Below are 18,980 nucleotides of genomic sequence, written 5' to 3'. Positions count from 1 at the left end.
CCAGCCACCCAAGGCTGGAGTTCAACCCAGGGCCCTGGCACTGTGAGACAGCAATGCTAACTGTTGTGCTACTGCACTGCCCAAAGAAAGTAAAAATGATTGTTGCTATCATTCCATAAATTATTTGTTGCTGCAAACATAACAGAACCTGGTTATTTTGGGTTAAATAGTGAGCAAAAGGAACATTTGCTTCCTTGCTTCAACTTCCTCTGTTGCTATGAAACCCCACCAAAAAACAGCTTGAAAGATGCTGTTTCATCAAGTTTTTCAAAAATTGCAACATCTTTTCTCAGGAAGTGAACACAGTAAGGAGTCTCACAAAACCAGGTTAAAGTCCAACAGGGTTATTTGTAGCAAACGCTACTAGCTTTCGGGGCTCTGTCCCTTCGTCAGTTGGGTGGGAGTTCTGTTCACAAACAGGGCATATAAAGACACAAACTCAATTTTCATGAACAACGATTCGAATGCGTGTCTTTACAGCTAATCAAGTCTTAAAGATACAGACATTGTGAGTGGAGAGAGCATTAAGCATAGGTTGAAAAGATGTGTATTGTTTCCAGACAGGAAAGTTAGTGAGATTTTGCAAGTCCAGGCAAGTTGTGGGAGTTACAGATAGTGTGACATGAACCCATCCTGGTTGAGGCAGTTCTCATGTGTGCGGAACTTGGCTATCAGTTTCTGCTCAGTGGCTCAGAGCTGTCATGTGTCATGAAGACCTCCTTGGAGAACGCTTACCCGAAGATCAGAGGCTGAATGCCCGTGACCGCTGAAGTCTTCGCCAACAGGAAGAAAACAGTCTTGCCTGGTGATTGTCGAGCGGTGTTCATTCATCTGTTGTCGTAGTGTCTGCATTGTCTCCCCAGTGTACCATGCCTCGCAATTCTCTCACGCTCCTCAACCACCTCAGGAAGCGATGTTTCTTTCTTTCCATCTGTACTTGATCCTTTCAAGCCACCAAATCCACCATTACACTATTTCCATAATCCCTCTTTATGGACACTAAAAACATGATAACCAACTCGCAAATATGAAAATTCCCCCCTGATGCTTCCCTCGGTGTTTAATTTTTAAAAGCTTCTTTCAGCAGCATGCATGGGGATGGCTGATGAAAATCAGGGAACAGTTTCAGTGTTCTCCTCTGATGTCTTGATGTGGGCCATGATGGCCTGCTATTAAAAGACAATGATGAGAAAATAGAATGACCTATTGGGTATTTTCCCAAACTGTTAAATGATGATCAGAAGAAACAGTCAACCATTGAGAAAGTGCTGGCATTTTAACATTTTAATGTTTGTGTTGCTAGTAATTCATCTGAGACGGTTGTGCACACTGATCACAACCCATTGACATTTTTGGAAAAATTTAAGCATAAAAATGCAAGTGTTTAGATGAAGTCTATTGTTGCAACCATTTAATTTGGAAATTATACATGTGGCAGAAAGAGAGATTATGATTGCCAATGCTTTGTCTCAAATTTTATTAAAGGAAAAGGACTGAAATTATATTACTGTTTTGTTTGCATGCTTTGAGTTTATGAAATATATGCACATCAATTGTAGGGTACTAGCAGTGTGAAACTAGAAGGTTTTGAAAAATGAAGCTATCTTTGAATTTTGGTAGTTCACTTTTTTCTAAAGGGGAGATATGATGACATTGTGCCTTTAAGAAATGTATTTTATTCATGCTTTTTTGCAGGTTTTTCAAACAGCTGCTTTGCAAGCTTTTTTTGGCACAGTTTTGCATGTAACCAGTGTCCTCTAAGTGTTACTGAAGCAAAATAGTGGACATTTTGTTTATTTTTAAACTGAACAAATGCAGTGTCCTGAAATTGCTGGGTGGAGCGTGATTGACAGGTCAGGTGCTACCTGGGAACTTTTTTTTCACAGAAAAGTTTTAGTTTTGTTTTGCTCCGATACTGTTTGAATGTGGGACAGAGGGACCTCTCCTTCCCTCCCCCTCCTTTCCTCCCCCTCCTTCCCTCCCCTTCTCCTTAATCAAAGATTAATGTTACATAAGCATGCATCACATTGTCATGATGGTACAGTATATTCTTTTGTATGTGTGTGTGAGTGTGTGTGAGAGAGAGATAAAACTAAGGTATTACATGCTAAGAATGCAATAATGTGAGGAATGTAATGTCTGCACAGTTTGATGGTGGATGCAGTGTGACATTGTAATGCTGGTGCTGGTGCAGTTATTGAGAAGCATGTTTTGTGAGATGAGATCTTACTTTAGATCTTAGAGGTTTACAGCATTGACCTTGACTGGTCTTGTTGAATCATTAAATTTGTGAAACAGGGAAAACATGCTGAGGTCACATTTTATGCCTCTATGACAGGTACAAATCACCTCTGATCTGCTCAAAGAGGACTTCTAGTGCCACCTCCGAGAGCCTGCGAGCCACCTCCCTTAGCCCTGAATCATTACGATATGAGCTGTTGTCTGTCAGAAAATGTATTCCACAGTTTTAGTGGAAATGCATAAGATGTGGCTAAGTATATTACATTAAGAAAATTTCTCCTCGTCAGTACTTGAGTGCTAAGCATGGAAGTCTCCAGTTTACTGCTTTCAGGCACATTTCATTCATAGTCTTCACCAATTAGCCTCCAACTGGAGGTGTTTAAACTCAGTTCACAAGTGTTTTTACCTCAAAGAATCCCTTCTAACTGTATAGAATTCAAGGAAACAATTTCAGGAAAAGTCTTGCATTAATGAATTGGGCAATCTATTTTAGAAATGTTTCTATTGCTGTAATATTTTCATTTGATCTTCAAAAGAGACACCCAGTAGACCTTTTTTTCCAAGTATAACCACGAAGTGAATTTATTAAATAAAATACTGAACAAACAAATAATCGAACAATGATGTTTGACACAAATATTTCCATCTAAACTTCACAGAATGTTAAAATAACAAATACTGTACATAGCGTAAATCAGGAATTGGCCATTCAGCCTTTCGAGCCTCTTCCATTATTAAGTTATATATGGCTAATCTATATCTCAAGTCCAGTTATTTGTCCTTCTCTATCCCTTGATATGCTTGACCCCCAGCAGCCACAGCCTTATTAGGATTTAACGATCTATTGTGTGAAAATGTGATTGTTCATTTCATTCCTAAATTCTTGGCTGTAATTTTTTAAGACTACATTCTTTTGTTCTGGACACTTCCACCAATTGGCTTCTCTGTATTCACTCTATTTAATCCCTTTACCATTTGAAACACCTTAATTAGATCTCCTTTTAACTCAAGAAAGTACAAACCAAGATATTGCAACCTGTCCTCACAATTTCACCTTACAACCCTTAATATAATTCTGGTGAATCTGTGATGTGTCCGAGCAAATTGAAGAGGTCATCTAACCTCCTGTACTTGACTCCACAGAGTCGACTTTCCTTGTTGGATATTTGACAGTTGCAGTACACCAACCAGACTGGAAGTATCTTCTGTGCTTTTCACCTCTGGGCCATTTGCCTGACCTCAGTGAATGCCAGGTACAAGTTCATCCCCTGGCCAGACTTTGTGCCAGAAGATCTGGGAATAAGAGTGCAGCTCTGCTTCTGACTTCCATCATTGAGATCATCTCTTGGAAGAGAATCGGGAAGGTTGAGGTAAGAAAATGTTTGTCCACTATGGTTACAGTGTAAAAGTAAGGAGTCTCCCAATTAATGAGGATTTTCTTCTCCTAGACATCTCTGGAATTCTCTTCCACAGGGAGCAGTGGAGGCTGCATCATTGAATATATTCAAGGCTGAGTTAGATAGATTTTTCATTGACATAGAAGTCAAGGATTATGAAGAATGGAGAGGAAATTGGAGTTAAGGCCACAAACAAATCAGCCATGATCTTATCAAAAACAAGACAAGTGCAAGGGACCAAATAAGACCATAAGACATAGGAGCAGAATAAGGCCAATCGGCCCATCGAGTCTGCTCCACCATTCAATCACAGCTGATATTTTTTCTCATCCCCATTCCCCTGCCTTTTCCCCATAATCCTTGATCCCCTTATTAATCAAGAACCTATCTAACTCTGTCTTAAAGACATTCAATGACCTGGCCTCCACAGCCGTCTGCGGCAAAGATTTCCACAGATTCACCATTCTCTGACTGAAGACATTCCTCCTCATCTCTGTTTTAGCCTGAGGTTGTGCCCTCTAGTTCTAGTTTTTCCTATTAGTGGAAACATCCTCTCCACGTCCACTCTATTTGAGTCTCGCAGTATCCTGTAAGTTTCAGTAAGACCCCCCCTCATTCTTCTAAACTCCAATGAGTACTGACCAAGTTTCCTCAACTGTTCCCCATACTACAAGCTCTTCATTTCAGGGATCATTCATTGAACCTCCTTTGGACTCCCTCCAAGGTCAGTACATTCATCCTTACAGATGGGGTCCAAAACTGCTCACAATACTCCAAATGGGGTGTGACCAGAGCCTTATACAGCCTCAGAAATACATCCCTGCTCTTGTATTCTAGCCCTCTCGCCATGAATGCTAACACTGCATTTGCCTTCCTAACTGTCGACTGAACCTGCATGTTAACCAACAGCAAATGGTCTACTCCTGCTCCTATTTATTGTATTCTTATGTTCTTACTGCTTGCTGATCACTTACCGTCAACAGATAGCGCCAAGGTAAGAAACACTGAGGCCTGATGATGAGTGTGTGAGTATTACAAACTGAAAGGCATGGCACTCTTGAAAGCTTTTCTAGATTAACCAATTGTTTCAGACTGAGTTCTGGTTGAATGTTCTTTGTAAAATTAAGTCAAGTTCTTCTCAAAAAAAGAACAGCTCAAGGAGGAACTCATTTTACTGGAATGTTTTCATCTGAAAAAGGAGAAGACTTTGGAATATAGGATCACGTAGGCAACCTCTGTATACCAAAAGATCAGCCCTGCGAATTCTGTGAATGAAGCATTGACCTCCATGTCCATCATTGTGTTAATTCAATTCCATTACATGCAAGGTAAGTGAAGCAAATGTTTCTTTTGGTTATTCTGTGACTGAGTAGTATGGCTGTCATTATAGCAAAGCAAGGTCAATATTCAGTGTGAGCAATCAGAACATTATCCAACCAATCATATGGTTATCCCTTATTATCAAATGCAGGACACCAATGTGGTCTGAACCATTACTGAAAAACATCTATATATCTTATTTTCTGTTTGATATTAATTCATTGCACCATCTCAAAACGATTTACTGTGTTCAGAATTGAAACATTTACATTACTGTTCAGTTCAATGTTTTAGTTCTTAGAAACTTTGACTATTAGTACTTCCGTGTTTTTTATCTGCCGTCTCACTGACTGATCTGACATTTCTATCAGGAGTAACGTACATGCTCGTTGAAATGAGTCCAGATTCAGTGATGGAGGTTACAGATCTCCTGTGCTTTGACATGATGGTTTGCTTAATGATTCCTTTCTTAATGAAAAGTTTGACCACATTCCTCCTGAATTTCACCCCAATGAATGCATACAGGATTGGATTAATGCAGCTGTGCAGGATACCCAATGTTTGGGTTATAGACAGAGCTCTGTCAATATGATTACGCATGTCACAAGTTTCATCAATGAGTTTACTCCTCATTAGTGTATCGATGAGCACAGTAATATTGTATGGCAGCCAACAGATGAGAAAAGCCAGCACCACTGCTATGATGACTTTCATGGCTTTCTGTTTCCGGAATCCCTTTGTGAGACACAGTTTCTGGATTATCATACTGTAGCAGAAGATCATGATAGCCAGTGGGATGAGGAACCCAATGAAGTGCCGCAAAAGCCTGGTGGTTACTCTCCATGTTTCAGCCAATTTACCTTCGAGTATCTCATAACACATGATTTGGCCAGAATATGTATATTCACCCTTGTATAGAACAGGTAAAGACAAAACAATAGCCAACAGCCAAACAGAAGCACAGACCAGTTTGAGTAGAAATGGTCTCTTCTCTTTGTGGGTCCGTGTAGAGTTGGCAATGGACAGATAGCGATCAACACTGATACAAGCCAGTATCAGAATCCCACTGTAAAAGTTAATTTCCTGTAACATACTGATAATCTTACACATGGCATCACCAAACACCCAGCCAGATATGGCATCCACTGCCCAAAAGGGCAAAGTGACAGCAAAAAGCAGATCAGCTATTGCAAGATGAAGCAGATAGGTATCTGTGGATGATATTGCGCGTCGATTGTAAAGTACAACAACCATTACAACCATGTTCCCTAACATAGCCAGGAAACAAACCAGACTATAGACAATTGCAGTTGTCATGTTCATTGACCCATTTGCTATGGGTGTACAGGGTGACATAACAGGATTAATCATGTAGTCATCATTATATGTATAGTTTTCAAAAAGATCACCAAAGTCGATGTCAATAAGTTCAAAATTTTGGGCGTCCATTTTCTGAAATAAAGAATAGAACAGGGAGTAGGATTAATCTTGAGGTAAAATATCAGATTTCTATACCATATATAATGAATACTAAAAATTTATTTGCACTGAATTGTCTGAAACTATTTTTCTTATGATAGTATAATCACTTGATTCTTTAAAAACTCTGTATGGTTCAAATTCTGACCTCTTGCACATCTCCAACTCTTACACTCTCCGATTGGCAACCATGTCTTAAGATGTTGAGGATCTAAGCTCTTGAATTCCCTCCATAAAGTCTCAACCCCTCTTACTTTATAAGCTGCAGATAAACCTGCCTCTTTGGCTAGCTATTTGTCACTTATCCTAATGTCTCCTCATGCCCATTATAAGTCAAAGTGTGCCCTTATTTATCCAATACTTAAGCAAATATAGTGAGATCAGGAATGGAACAAAAACCTCTGGCTTTGTGCTTTAGTGGAGTATACAACTACCATCACATAGAGTTAGTGTTAGTTCACGTTGCCAGGACTATGTAGCAGAAGGTGAACGGAATATTCCTGCATTTAGAAAAAATGCACATTTTATAATTGTTGGTAGTCTGCTCGACCGTGGCTCAATCATAAAGATGCAACTCCTGTGCTAACCTGCAACCAGGGTGACTTCCTGTTGAGGAAAAGAAAAGGAATACTTTGGTGAGGGGGCCATACAAGCAGGCAGGGACTGCCCTTGTAGACCTGTGAGTGAGTGGGAGGTGGGTTTGAGGTGATGGTGAACCTGTCAGATTGGGCCACCAGGAGCAGTGCTAATATTAAAATTTAAAGATCTGAATTCATGGAATCATAGAAACCCTACAGTGCAGAAGGAGGCCATTCGGCCCATCAAGTCTGCATAGCCAACAATCCCACCCAGGCCCTATCCCTATAATTCTGCACACTTACCCCGCTAATCCCTCTAATTTACACATCCTGGGGCACTAAGGGGCAATTTAGCATGACCAGTCAACCTAACCCGCACATTTTTGGACTGTGGGAGGAAACTGGATTATGGAAAAAACAAAATCCAAGTGACATTCAACCCAGGATGTGCAGGATGGGTGGATTGGTCGTGCCAAATTGCCCCTAAGTGTCTCAAGATATGTAGGTTAGAGGGATTAGCAGGGTAAATACTTAGGGTTATGGGGAACAGGTCTGGGTGGGATTGCCCCTTAGTGTCGGGGATTATGGGGTTACAAGGATAGGGCCTGGATGGGATTGCAAACTCAATGGGCCGAATAGCCTCATTTTGCACTGTAGCAATTCCATGAACACATGGGATTCATCCTGCTTGTAATGTGAACATAACATGACATAAGGACATGAGAAATAGGAGCAGGAGTAGGCCATCTAGCCCTTCAAGCCTGCCCCGCCATTCAACAAGATCATGGCTGATCTGAAGTGGATCAGTTCCACTTTCCCGCTTTCTCCCCATAACCCTTAATTCCCTTGTCTATCAGAAACCTATCTACCCGTGACTTAAATATATTCAGCGAGGTAGCCTCCACCACTTCAACGGGAAGAGAATTCCAGAGACTCACCACCATTTGAGTGAAGAAGTTCCTCCTCAACTCCAATCTAAACTGCGCCCCCCCCACCCCCCCGCTTATTTTGAGGCTGTGCCCTCTAGTTCTGCTATCCTTTCTAAGCGGGAAGAATCTCTCTACCTCTAAGTGGGAAGAATCTCTCTACCTCAAGTGAAGTTACCCTTGAAGCACAGTCTCTACTTTCTAGAAAGTGATACATTTCCACATGTTCCTCTGAATAGATTTGATGAACTGAGTGCAGACAGTCAAGAATAAACCTTCAAAAGATGCTATTTGGCTACAGAACTATACATCAAATAGATTGTAAAGAAATGTAGTCCTGGCATTTTCATTGACTTGACTCACCTATATTCACAGACCCTTCTGAACCTTGCTATCTCACATGGCCTCCCTGCTTTCATTATTACACATTTGATCATAGACAATGCCATCTCCAACTACCTCTATGCATCCCTCACCAGTCATAATACCCTATCTATTCTAACCACATCCTCCTCCTTATGGTGTCATGATTAGAATCATTAAACAATACAAAGCAAATGGAAATCATTTACCTGTGTCTGAAAGAGCTGTTAAGCCCACTCTCCATGCTCTTTTCCAATAACCCTGATATATATGTAATTAATCAAATATATATGCAATACATCTGCTCTAATGAGAACAACCATAGCTTCTCTAGTCTCTTCACCTAACTGATGTCACTTTATTTCTGTTTTATTTACCTTTTCTCAATCTTATCCTGTAGGATATTCAATGGAATGTTTCCTTTCATTTAAGCTTTAAGTTTATTAGTGTCACAATTAGGCTTATGCAATACCTTTTTAAAGTTACTATTAAATCTGTATACACTGCCTTTTAGGCAGTACATTTGAGACCACAATTAGGTGCTGCATTAAAAAATTGTGCTTATCACCATTTCTTTTGCCAGTTATTTTAAATCTGCTGTATTGGCCGCTGGAAAAAGTTTACCCTTATTCACTCTAACAAAGCTGCTCATAATTTTGAGCATCTCTTAACTTGCTCTGCTCCAATGAGCACAACCTAAGTTTCTCCAGTCTCTGTCTAACTGATGTCATTTTACTGTTTTATATACCTTTTCTTAATCTTACCCTGTTAGCTATTCAATTAAATGTTTTTTTTCATTAAGTTTTAAGTTTATTTATTAGTGTCACAAGTAGGCTTACATTCAGCACCGAGGGCAATTTTTTTTTACATTTTGGTTCAGCAACCTTTCACTGTATGGGAGCAGTCACATGGCAATATATTTCCCTGAAATGATCAATTAGTGACATCTATTTCTTTTCAATCCATTCATGGGATGTGGGATTCATGGACTGGGCCAACATTTATTGCCCATCTCTATTTGCCCTTGAACTGAATGGGATGATAGGCATGTCAACCAGACCAAGTAAGAATGGCAGAATTCCTTCCCCAAAGGGCATGAGTGAACTTAGATGGGTTTTTAGGACAATTGATAATGGTTTCATTGTCACCATTAATCCAGATTTTTATTGAATTCAAATTTCACCATCAACCTTGGTGGGATTTGACCCCAGATCCCCAGAACATTAGTCTGTATCTCTAGATGATAAACCCGTAGAATCACAGGAGGTGATCTTACCAAGAAAAAGTTCTAAGTGCCGAACAAGCATGAAAGTGGGAAAGAATTGCGCACTTTTTGTTGGTGAGAGAAAAAAAATCAAAAATCAAAGAATAGACCCACTCAAGGATAAAGGAGAGAGGTTATGTATAGAGCCAGAGGAAGTGGGTGAGATCTTTAATGAGTATTTTGCATTGGTATTCACCAAAGAGAAGGACACAGAATGTTGAGGTTAGGGAAGGTTATGTGAATATCTTGGACAGCTCAATGTATTGAAGGAGGAAATGTTGGGTGTCTTTAAATGCATTAAGGTAGACAAGTCTTCGGGGCCAGTTGGGATTTTTCCCAGGAGTCTTTGGGTGGCAAGGAAGAATTTAATTGCATTTGGAAATGACTGGATTTGTTTGTGATAAGCAGCATGGAGTCATTTTGTGGAGGGAAAGTCATATTTCACCAACTTGATTGAGTTTTTTTGAGGAGGTGACAAGAATGATTGAGGAAGGAAAGTTGGTGGATGTTGTCTACATGGACTTTATTAAGGCATTAACAAGGTCCCTTTTGATAGGCTGGTACAAAAGATAAAGTCTCATGGCTAGGGATCAGTTCTGGGACCTCTGTTATTTGTAATATATAGAAATGATCTGGAGGAAAATGTAGGTGGTCTGATTAGTAAGTTTGTAGATTACACAGAAACTGGCAGAGATGCAAATAGTGACAAGGATTGTCAAACGATACAGCAGGATATAAATAAGTTGCAGAGTTGGGCAAAGAAATGGCACATGGAGTTTAATCCAGACAAATGTGAGATGATGCATTTTGGAAGACCAAACTCAGGTGCGAATTATACAGTAAATGGCAGACCCTTTAGAAGCATTGACATCAAAACACAGCAACAAGAAGCAGGAATAGACCATTCAGCCCTTCAAGCCTGCTCAGCTATTCATTTTGATCATAGCTGATTATTGAATTCAATATCCTCATTCCCCCATATTCCTTGATCCCTTTAGCCCCAAGAGCGATATCTAATTTCTTCTTGAAATCAGACAACATTTTGACCCCAACTACTTTCTGCAGTAGTGAATTCCACACATTCACCACTCTCTGGGTGAAGAAATTTCTCCTCACCATAAAACATTTACTCCTTATCCTTAAACTATGACCCCACTTCTGGATTCCCTCACCACTGGGAATATTTTTTGTGAGTCTGCCTTGTCAAAGTCTGTTTGAATTTTATAAGTTTCTATGAGATCCCCACTCACTCTTCTAAACTCCAGTGAATATAATCCTAACCGACTTAGCCTCTCCTCATATGACAGACCTGCCATCCCAGGAATCAGCCTGGTAAACCTTTGCTGTACTCCCTCGATAGCAAGGACATCCTTCCTCAGATAAGGACACCAAAACTGTACACAATGCTCCAGGTGTGGCCTCACCAACATCTTACACAATTGCAGCAAAACACCCCTATTCCTATACTCAAATCCTCTCGCTATGAAGGCCAACATACCATTTGAGTTCTTTACTGCCTGCTGTACCTGCACGCTTACTTTCAGCGACTGATGCACAAAGACACCAAGGTCTCGCTGAGTATCCACCCATCCAATTTATACTCATTCAAGTAATAATTTCGGAGTTGAGGAGCAACTTCTTCACTTAAGGGGTGGTGAGTCTCTGGAATTCTCTGCCCGTTGAAGTGGTGGAGGCTACCTCGCTGAATATATTTAAGTCATGGGTAGATAGGTTTCTGATAGACAAGGGAATTAAGGGTTATGGGGAGAAAGCGGGAAAGTGGAACTGATCCACTTCAGATCAGCCATGATCTTATTGAATGGCGGGGCAGGCTCGAAGGGCTAGATGGCCTAGTCCTGCTCCTATTTCTTATGTTCTTATGTTCTTATAATCTTTCCTATTATTGCTACCAAAGTGGATAACCTCATATTTCTCCACACTTTACTGCATCTACCTGCATATGCCCACACACTTAGTCTGTCCAAATCACACTGAAGTATCTCTGCATCCTCCTCACCGCTCACCCTCCCACTCAACTTCGTATCATCTGCAAATTTGGAGATAATACATTCAGTTCCCTCTTCCAAATCATTAATATATAATGTGAACAGTTGGAGTCCTAGCACAGATCCTTGCGGAATCCCACTAGTCTCTGACTGCCCATCAGGAAAAGACCCATTTATGCCAACTCTTTGCTTCCTATTAACCATCTTTTATCCATCTCAAGATCCTACCTGCAATCCCATGTGCTTTAACTTTACACAGTAGTCTGCTATGTGAGAGTCGTCAAAAGCCTTCTGAAAGTCTGAATAAACCCCATTCACTTGTTCTCCTCAGTAAACTCTACTAGTTACATCCTCAAAAAATTCAAATAGTTTTGTCAAGCATGATTCTCCTTTAATCTGATTATATCATTGCCTGCCAAATGCTGAGTTATGCAATCTTTGGTCATGGACTGTAGCAACTTCCCCAGTACTGACATTATGCTCACTGATCTATAGTTCCCTGTTTTCTTTCTACTTCTATTTTTGAACAGCGGGCTTACATTAGCTTACATCCAACATGTAGGAGCTATTCCAGAGTCCAATGAATTTTGGAAAATGACTACGAATGGATCTACTATTTCCAGGCCCACTTCCTTTGGACATATAGAGGGATCTGGGCATGCATGTCCACTGATCCTTGAGGGTGGCAACACAGGTGAATAAGGCGACCAAGAAGGCTTACAGCATGTTTGCCTCCATCGGCCGGGGCATCGAGTGTAAACATTGGCAAGTTATATTGAAGGTGTATAAAACTTTACTTCGGCCTCATTTGGAATATTGTGTGCAGATCTGGTCGCCACACTACCAGAGGATGTGGATGCTTTGGAGAGGCTGAAACAAAGGTTTACCAGGATGTTGCCTGGTCAGGAGAGTTTTAGGTATGAAGAGAAGTTGGATAAACTCGGTTTGTTTTCACTGGAAAGACAGAGACTGAGGGGCGACCTGATAAAAGTCTACAAAATCATGAGAGCATAGATAGAATCATAGAACTCTACAGTGCAGAAAGAGGCCCTCCGGCCTATCGAGTCTGCACCGAACACAATCCCACCCAAGCCCTACCCTCCTATCCCTAGACACTAAAGGACAACTTCTTAGCACAGCCAATGAACCTAACCCACACATCTTTGGACTGTGGGAGGAAACCCACGCAGACATGAGGAGAATGTGCAAACTCCACAGAGACAGTGACCCAAGCCAGGAATCGAACCCAGGACCCTGGAGCTGTGAAGCAGCGGTGCTAACCACTGTGCTACCGTGCCGCCCTAGAGTGGATAGTCAGAGACTTTCCACAGTGTTGAAGGGCCAGCTACAAGAGTGCACAGGTTTAAGGTGAGAGGTTCAGGGGAGACATGTGGGGAAACCTTTTCACGCAGAGGGTGGTGGTTGACTGGAACACACTGCCCACTGGTAGTGGTGGAAGCAGGCACATTAACAATGTTCAAGGTATATCTTAATAAACACTGAACGAGGAGGCGAACGGAGGGTTGGAAACCACATATTGACGCAGGCTTGGAGGGACAAAGGGCCTGTTCCTGGCTGCTATTGTTGTTTGTTTTTATGCTACTTAGAGAACATAAGAACATAAGAAATAGGAGCAGGAGTAGGCCATCTAGCCCTTCGAGCCTGCCCCGCCATTCAATAAGATCATGGCTGATCTGTCGTGGCTCAGTTCCACTTTCCCGCCCTCTCCCCATAACCCTTAATCCCCTCTCTTATCAAGAACCCATCAACCCGCTTCTTAAAAATATTTAGCGAGGCAGCCTCCACCACTTCAACGGGCAGAGAATTCCAGAGATTCACCACCCTTTGAGTGAAGAAGTTCCTCCTCAACTCCGTTCTAAACCGCCTCCCCTTTATCTTGAGGCTGTGCCCCCTAGTCCTACTGTCTTTTTTGAGCGGGAAGAGTCTCTCCACCTCTATCCTATCCATCCCATTCATCATCTTATACGTCTCAATGAGATCTCCCCTCATTCTTCTAAACTCTAACGAGTACAAGCCTAGTTTATTCAGCCTCTCCTCATAGCTCAATCCCCTCAACTCCGGTATCAGCCTAGTAAACCTCCTCTGCACTCCCTCCAGGGCCAAAATATCCTTGCGCAGGTGCGGCGCCCAAAACTGCACACAGTACTCCAGCTGCGGCCTCACCAATGCCCTATACAGCTGCAGCAAGACCTCCCTACTTTTATATTCAATCCCCCTCGCTATGAAGGCCAGCATCCCATTCGCCTTCCTGACCACCTGCTGCACCTGCAAGCTGGGTTTTTGCGACTCATGCACAAGGACCCCGAGGTCCCTCTGCACCGTCGCCTGTCTGATTCTCACCAGTAGGGTGATTGCCGTCACCATTCACCCATCTCCCTGGTCAGTCACCACCCCATTCACGCTACCGCCTCTCCACTGCCTCCTCAATCAATAGTGTCCCATTCACCCCCTTCCAGTCAGCGATGCCCAATTGCAGACTACATAACTCGCCATACACTGTCACCTTTTCAGGCCCCACCTACTACCCATTGGCCCTGCCCTTTGGCACTGCCAGAGTGCATGGTGAGCAGTGCCAGAATGCCAGCCTTCTACTGCCAGAGTCCCAGGTTGGAAGACCCATCCCACTCTGACCTCCTGGAGGGGCCTCAATGGCCTTTGGTCCCATTGGTGAGGCAATCAGATCTGGTCCTCGTCGCAGGGGATCATCCATTATTGTTACTATTATTGTTATTTATTAGTGTCACAAGTAGGCTTAAATTAACACTGCAATGAAGTTACTGTAAAAGTCCCCTAGTCGCCACACTCTGGCACCTCTTTGGGTACACTGAGGGAGAATTTAGCATGGCCAATGATGATCCTTGCCAGTGAGGACCTCCACCAGTGAGGCCATTAAGGCAAATGAGTCCAGACAATTGCGTCCCGGGCTCACTAAACACCTTAGGCTGATCACACCAGCAATTCAATACTGGTATCATCACGAGAAGTGAAAAACCCAGCGTGAACTTCTTGCAATCTTACTTGCTCGTCACGCCAGTCAGCTGGCGGGATGAGCTGGTAAGATCACTCCCCACAGATTTTTACAGTGCAGAAAGAGGCCCTTCGGCTACCAAGAAACACCCTATCTATTCTAATCCCATTTTCCAGCACTTGATCCATAGCTTTGTATATTGGGAGAAATTCTCCAATCGCACCGAATGCCGGAAAATAACGCGCAGGCCTAAAAATCAATTGCAGCTAAGAGTTTGTGATGGTCCTGGCCCCTTTCTAATGTGGTGCACCGGATTGTGCCCAGAAAGTGCTTGAGGCTGACTTACAAGAAATTGATTGAAATTCAATCTCATCAGCAAGTTTGACATGCAATTTTCCCACCTCCCAGAATATTCCCACCTCTCCGGCAGGAGGTCACTACTGGTCTCCACGAGCAGAGATCTGGTGCGATGGCCAAGCCAAGGGGCTTGGAGACCTTTGAAGCCCAGAGGTGGTTGGTGACATGGTCGTGCGGTGCCCATCGGGCAGTAACCATTTGATAGTGCCCACCTGAAATGCTTGCAGTGTTCACCAGACACCCAGCAGTGTCCACCAGACACCCAGCAATGTCCACCAGACACCCAGCAGTGTCCACCAGAGACCCCAGCAGTGGCCACCAGACACCCCAGCAGTGGCCACCAGGCACCCTGGCAGTGCCATCAGTGTGTCAGGGCAGTGCCAAGAGGGTGAGGCTTGAATAGGTGCTGTGCACGGGGCTATTATGGAGGGACTATACAGTGGGGGGGCAGGGGTTCTATGCGGGAGTCATACAGGGGTATATAATGTCAGGAATCCAATGGAGTGTATGTCAGGGGTCTTGATCAGGAGTCATATCAGGGGTCACAATAGCAGACCCATCAGGAGCACCCCAATGCCAGTGATCTGTGTTGAGAAGGGGGTAAGCGCACATTCTGTCGATGAGGGTGGGTTCCTGATGTCTATGGGGGGATGGGAGGGGGTCTCCCAGTGCACTGTGAGATTGGGAGCCCTTGTGAAGCAGTGACCGAGTGCTCTGAAGCGAGGCTCACCAGCATGTTTAGCAACCCCCACCCAGCCCACCACGCTTCAAGAATGTGACGGAGAAACTGGCACCTAATCCTGGCATATTGACATTTAAAACATGTTCATTTTGAACCTGATAAACATTGCAGCAGAACTTCCAGCATAGCTTATAACATATTTGAATCTCAACTGCAAATGAATGTTACAAACCTGTTCCTGTGCAGGATGCATTTCAGGGGCAGCAAACGAGAATGGCACTATGGAATCTAGAGTTGCTATTTCAGTACTACCCGTGCCAGTCTTAAAAGATTATTATTTTTGGCTTTCTGAATTTAAAATGTGTCTTCATTGCTTCAGTATACTTTGCAGACTAGTTCTTTCTGCTTAGGTAATTCAAGCAGCAAACGGTATTATATAACCTTCTTTCCTTATTTCTTTCCTCAACCTTTCATGTTTGTGTATCATTAGACAAAGGGAAACAATCAAAAGTCCCCTGACAACTGCTGAAGACATTCACCTAGACTTCCCTTGATAATACACCACAGAGATTTCCCTTCTCCTGAATTGTACCTCTGCTTAATGCCACCAGAAATATTAAAAGCAAATAAGAATCTTCTTCCTATTCCTGCACCAGTATCTTGGAATCCACAATTGTTCCATTGACCATCTGTTGGCATAACATTACTGACCTCTTACCAAATCTCAGTAAACTGACTGCAGATGTGCCCACATGGCTGTTTGAGGCTCTGCTGGTATTAAATCTCTCATTCAACAGCACAGGAAGTTGAATCCATAAATGTTTCATAGCATAAAGATCCAAGTGTGCAATTTACAGTTTCAGGCGTACATGAATTAAAAAATTATACAAACCATCTGAAGATCCACATTAAATCCTGGTTCATTATCTTCAAAAACTCCTATTGAATTTTAACCATACTTTCTCATTAAGTTACTTAAAAACGGAATAACATGAGTTTTACAGGAAGGAAAGAAAAATGAAACCAGACTTTCATTCCTATATCACTTTTCACAACCTCAGGACTTTCTAAAGCATTTTATGGATAATGAATATTGTGGTTGAAGAAATACAGCAGCCAATTTGCACACATACACTCCCAAAAACACCATTGTGAGCATGACTAAGGTAAGCTATTTTTGTGTAGTTAATTAATGAATAAATATTAGCAGGACTCCAGGCAAAATGCCACCATTCCTTGGATGTGGTGCCATGGGATCATTTGCAACCACCTGAAAGGGCTGCAGGGTCCATGGTTTAACAACAGTTTAACAATGCAGTCCAACAGTGCAGCACTTCCTCAGAACTGTTCTGGTATGTCAGCCTAGGTTTTTGTGTTCAGGTCTCTAGAATAGAACATAAGAACTAGGAGCAGGAGTCGGCCATCTGGCCCCTCGAGCCTGCTCCGCCATTCAATAAGATCATGGCTGATCTTTTCATGGACTCAGCTCCACTTACCCGCCCGCTCACCATAACCCTTAATTCCTTTATTGTTCAAAAATCTATCTATTCTTAACTTAAAAATATTCAATGAGGTAGCCTCAACTGCTTCACTGGGCAGGGAATTCCACAAATTCACAACCCTTTGTGTGAAGACGTTCCTCCACAACTCAGTCCTAAATCTGCTTCCCTTTATTTTGAGGCCATGCCCCCTAGTTCTAGTTTTAACCGCCAATGGAAACAACTTCCCTGCTTCTACCTTATCTATTCCCTTCATAATCTTATATGTTTCTATAAGATCTCCCCTCATTCTTCTGAATTCTAATGAGTATACCCCCAGTCTAATTAGCCTCTCCTCATAAGCCAACCCTCTCAACTCCAGAATCAACCTAGTGAATCTCCTCTGCACCCCCTCCAGTGCCAGTATATCATTTCTCAGGTAAGGAGACCAAAACTGTACACAGTACTCCAGGTGTGGCCTCACCAGCACCTTATACAACTGCAACATAATCCCGCTGTTTTTTAAACTCCATTCCTATAGCAATGAAGGACAAAATTCCATTTGCATTTTTAATTACCTGCTGCACCTGCAAACCAACTCCTTGTGATTCCTGCACAAGGATACCCAGGTCCGTCTGCACAGCAACATGTTGCAATTTTTTACCATCTAATAGTAGTCCATTTTGCTGTTATTCCTGCCAAAATGGATGAGCTCACATTTATCAACATTGTACTCCATCTGCCAGAACCCTCACCCACTCACTTAGATGATCTATATCCCTTTGCAAACTTTCAGTGTCTCTGCACACTTTGTTCTGCCGCTCATCTTAGGACCTTCTGAATCAGAGACAAGGCTGATTTACTAACTGAACCATGGCTGACATGGCCCAATACACTAGTCTCTATAGTTTTCATGTAAGCAGCATAGTGGGATATCTGGTTGTTATGTAAATAGAGTACTATGGTCTTCAAATAACTGAATAGCTGAAAAATAATAGCTACATACCTTTTTGAAAGATTGTTTTGCCAGTCTCTAAGTTTGCACAGCGGTTTTCCTGACCACGTAATGTGGCGTGCACAAAGATGGCAACTCAATGGCCGCGACGATGTTTAATGGCATGAGCACAACTTTATAGTGCAGTAGAGTCAGAGCACTGTCTAATGTGTATCCTGTTAAGTAGAAGAGCTAGATATTTTGTAAAGTGGTGGGGAGAGTGGTGCAATACATTTAGTAATTTAAAGGCACTGTGCACAACGTCTGCAAGATGTGACTCAATTATTTTTAGTTCAATCCCACGTTTTCTGGTAGCTGAACAAAAGTACTATACGTCATGGGCAGAAGGACAATTTGCAACCAGAAGTGTCACAATGAATGTTATTCCACTCATTCTGGAATGTGATAGAAGGGTAAAATTTGGATTGGTAGTTTGCTGAGTGCAGTTCCCTCCAGAACTTTCATATCAACTGATTTTGTAATTTGGAAGTCGTTTGTGGCACTGCTTTTTTTCATTGTCAGGGACTGATTAACATGCCTCAACTGAAGAGATATGGGGCAGAATTTTACCCAAAAATAGACAAGAAAACTGGTGTGATTCATGCCAGCATGGATCTGACTGTGACCTTCCTGGATTGAGTCTTATTTTGCAATGGGGAGTGTTTTGCAGAGGGGTGTGGCTTAAACATACCAGTAAGCCTGGCTTCATAGCGACTGGGGCACCCTCGTTAAAAGTGAAAGACACCCCTCTCCTCCCTGACCACAGAATCAGGAACCTCCACATTGATATTTCCCCCTCCGCCCTGAACATAGATCACCGGCCTGATTTCTCACCGCTACGGGGACATGTCCTCAACTGCCCAGGGATTACAGTGGCGTCTGGCATAGTCACCAGCTCTGGTCTTC

General features: G+C 42.4%; 1 protein-coding gene across 1 annotated transcript; it reads right to left on the bottom strand.

Annotated features, from left to right (window-relative positions):
* Positions 1 to 2,958: 2,958 nt before the first annotated feature.
* On the bottom strand, positions 2,959 to 18,173 carry LOC145349791 (C-X-C chemokine receptor type 2-like). Its single transcript, XM_080198335.1, has 2 exons — positions 18,087 to 18,173; positions 2,959 to 6,410 (listed from the first exon to the last, which is right to left on the bottom strand). Exon 2 carries the CDS (start codon positions 6,405 to 6,407, stop codon positions 5,256 to 5,258), a length of 1,152 nt encoding a protein of 383 aa, XP_080054461.1. The 5' UTR covers positions 6,408 to 6,410; positions 18,087 to 18,173; the 3' UTR covers positions 2,959 to 5,255.
* Between the last annotated feature and the right edge of the window lie 807 nt (positions 18,174 to 18,980).

The sequence above is a fragment of the Carcharhinus amblyrhynchos genome, chromosome 11, assembly GCF_965287045.1.
Source record: "Carcharhinus amblyrhynchos chromosome 11, sCarAmb.v2.hapA, whole genome shotgun sequence".
NCBI lineage: Eukaryota > Metazoa > Chordata > Chondrichthyes > Carcharhiniformes > Carcharhinidae > Carcharhinus > Carcharhinus amblyrhynchos.
Note: the sequence above shows the minus strand (reverse complement) of the source record. Positions and strands in the feature narration are given on the sequence as shown.

Excerpts from the sequence above, each read along its gene's own strand:
- LOC145349791 (XM_080198335.1), bottom strand. The coding sequence starts at position 6,407 with ATGGACGCCCAAAATTTTGAACTTATTGACATCGACTTTGGTGATCTT.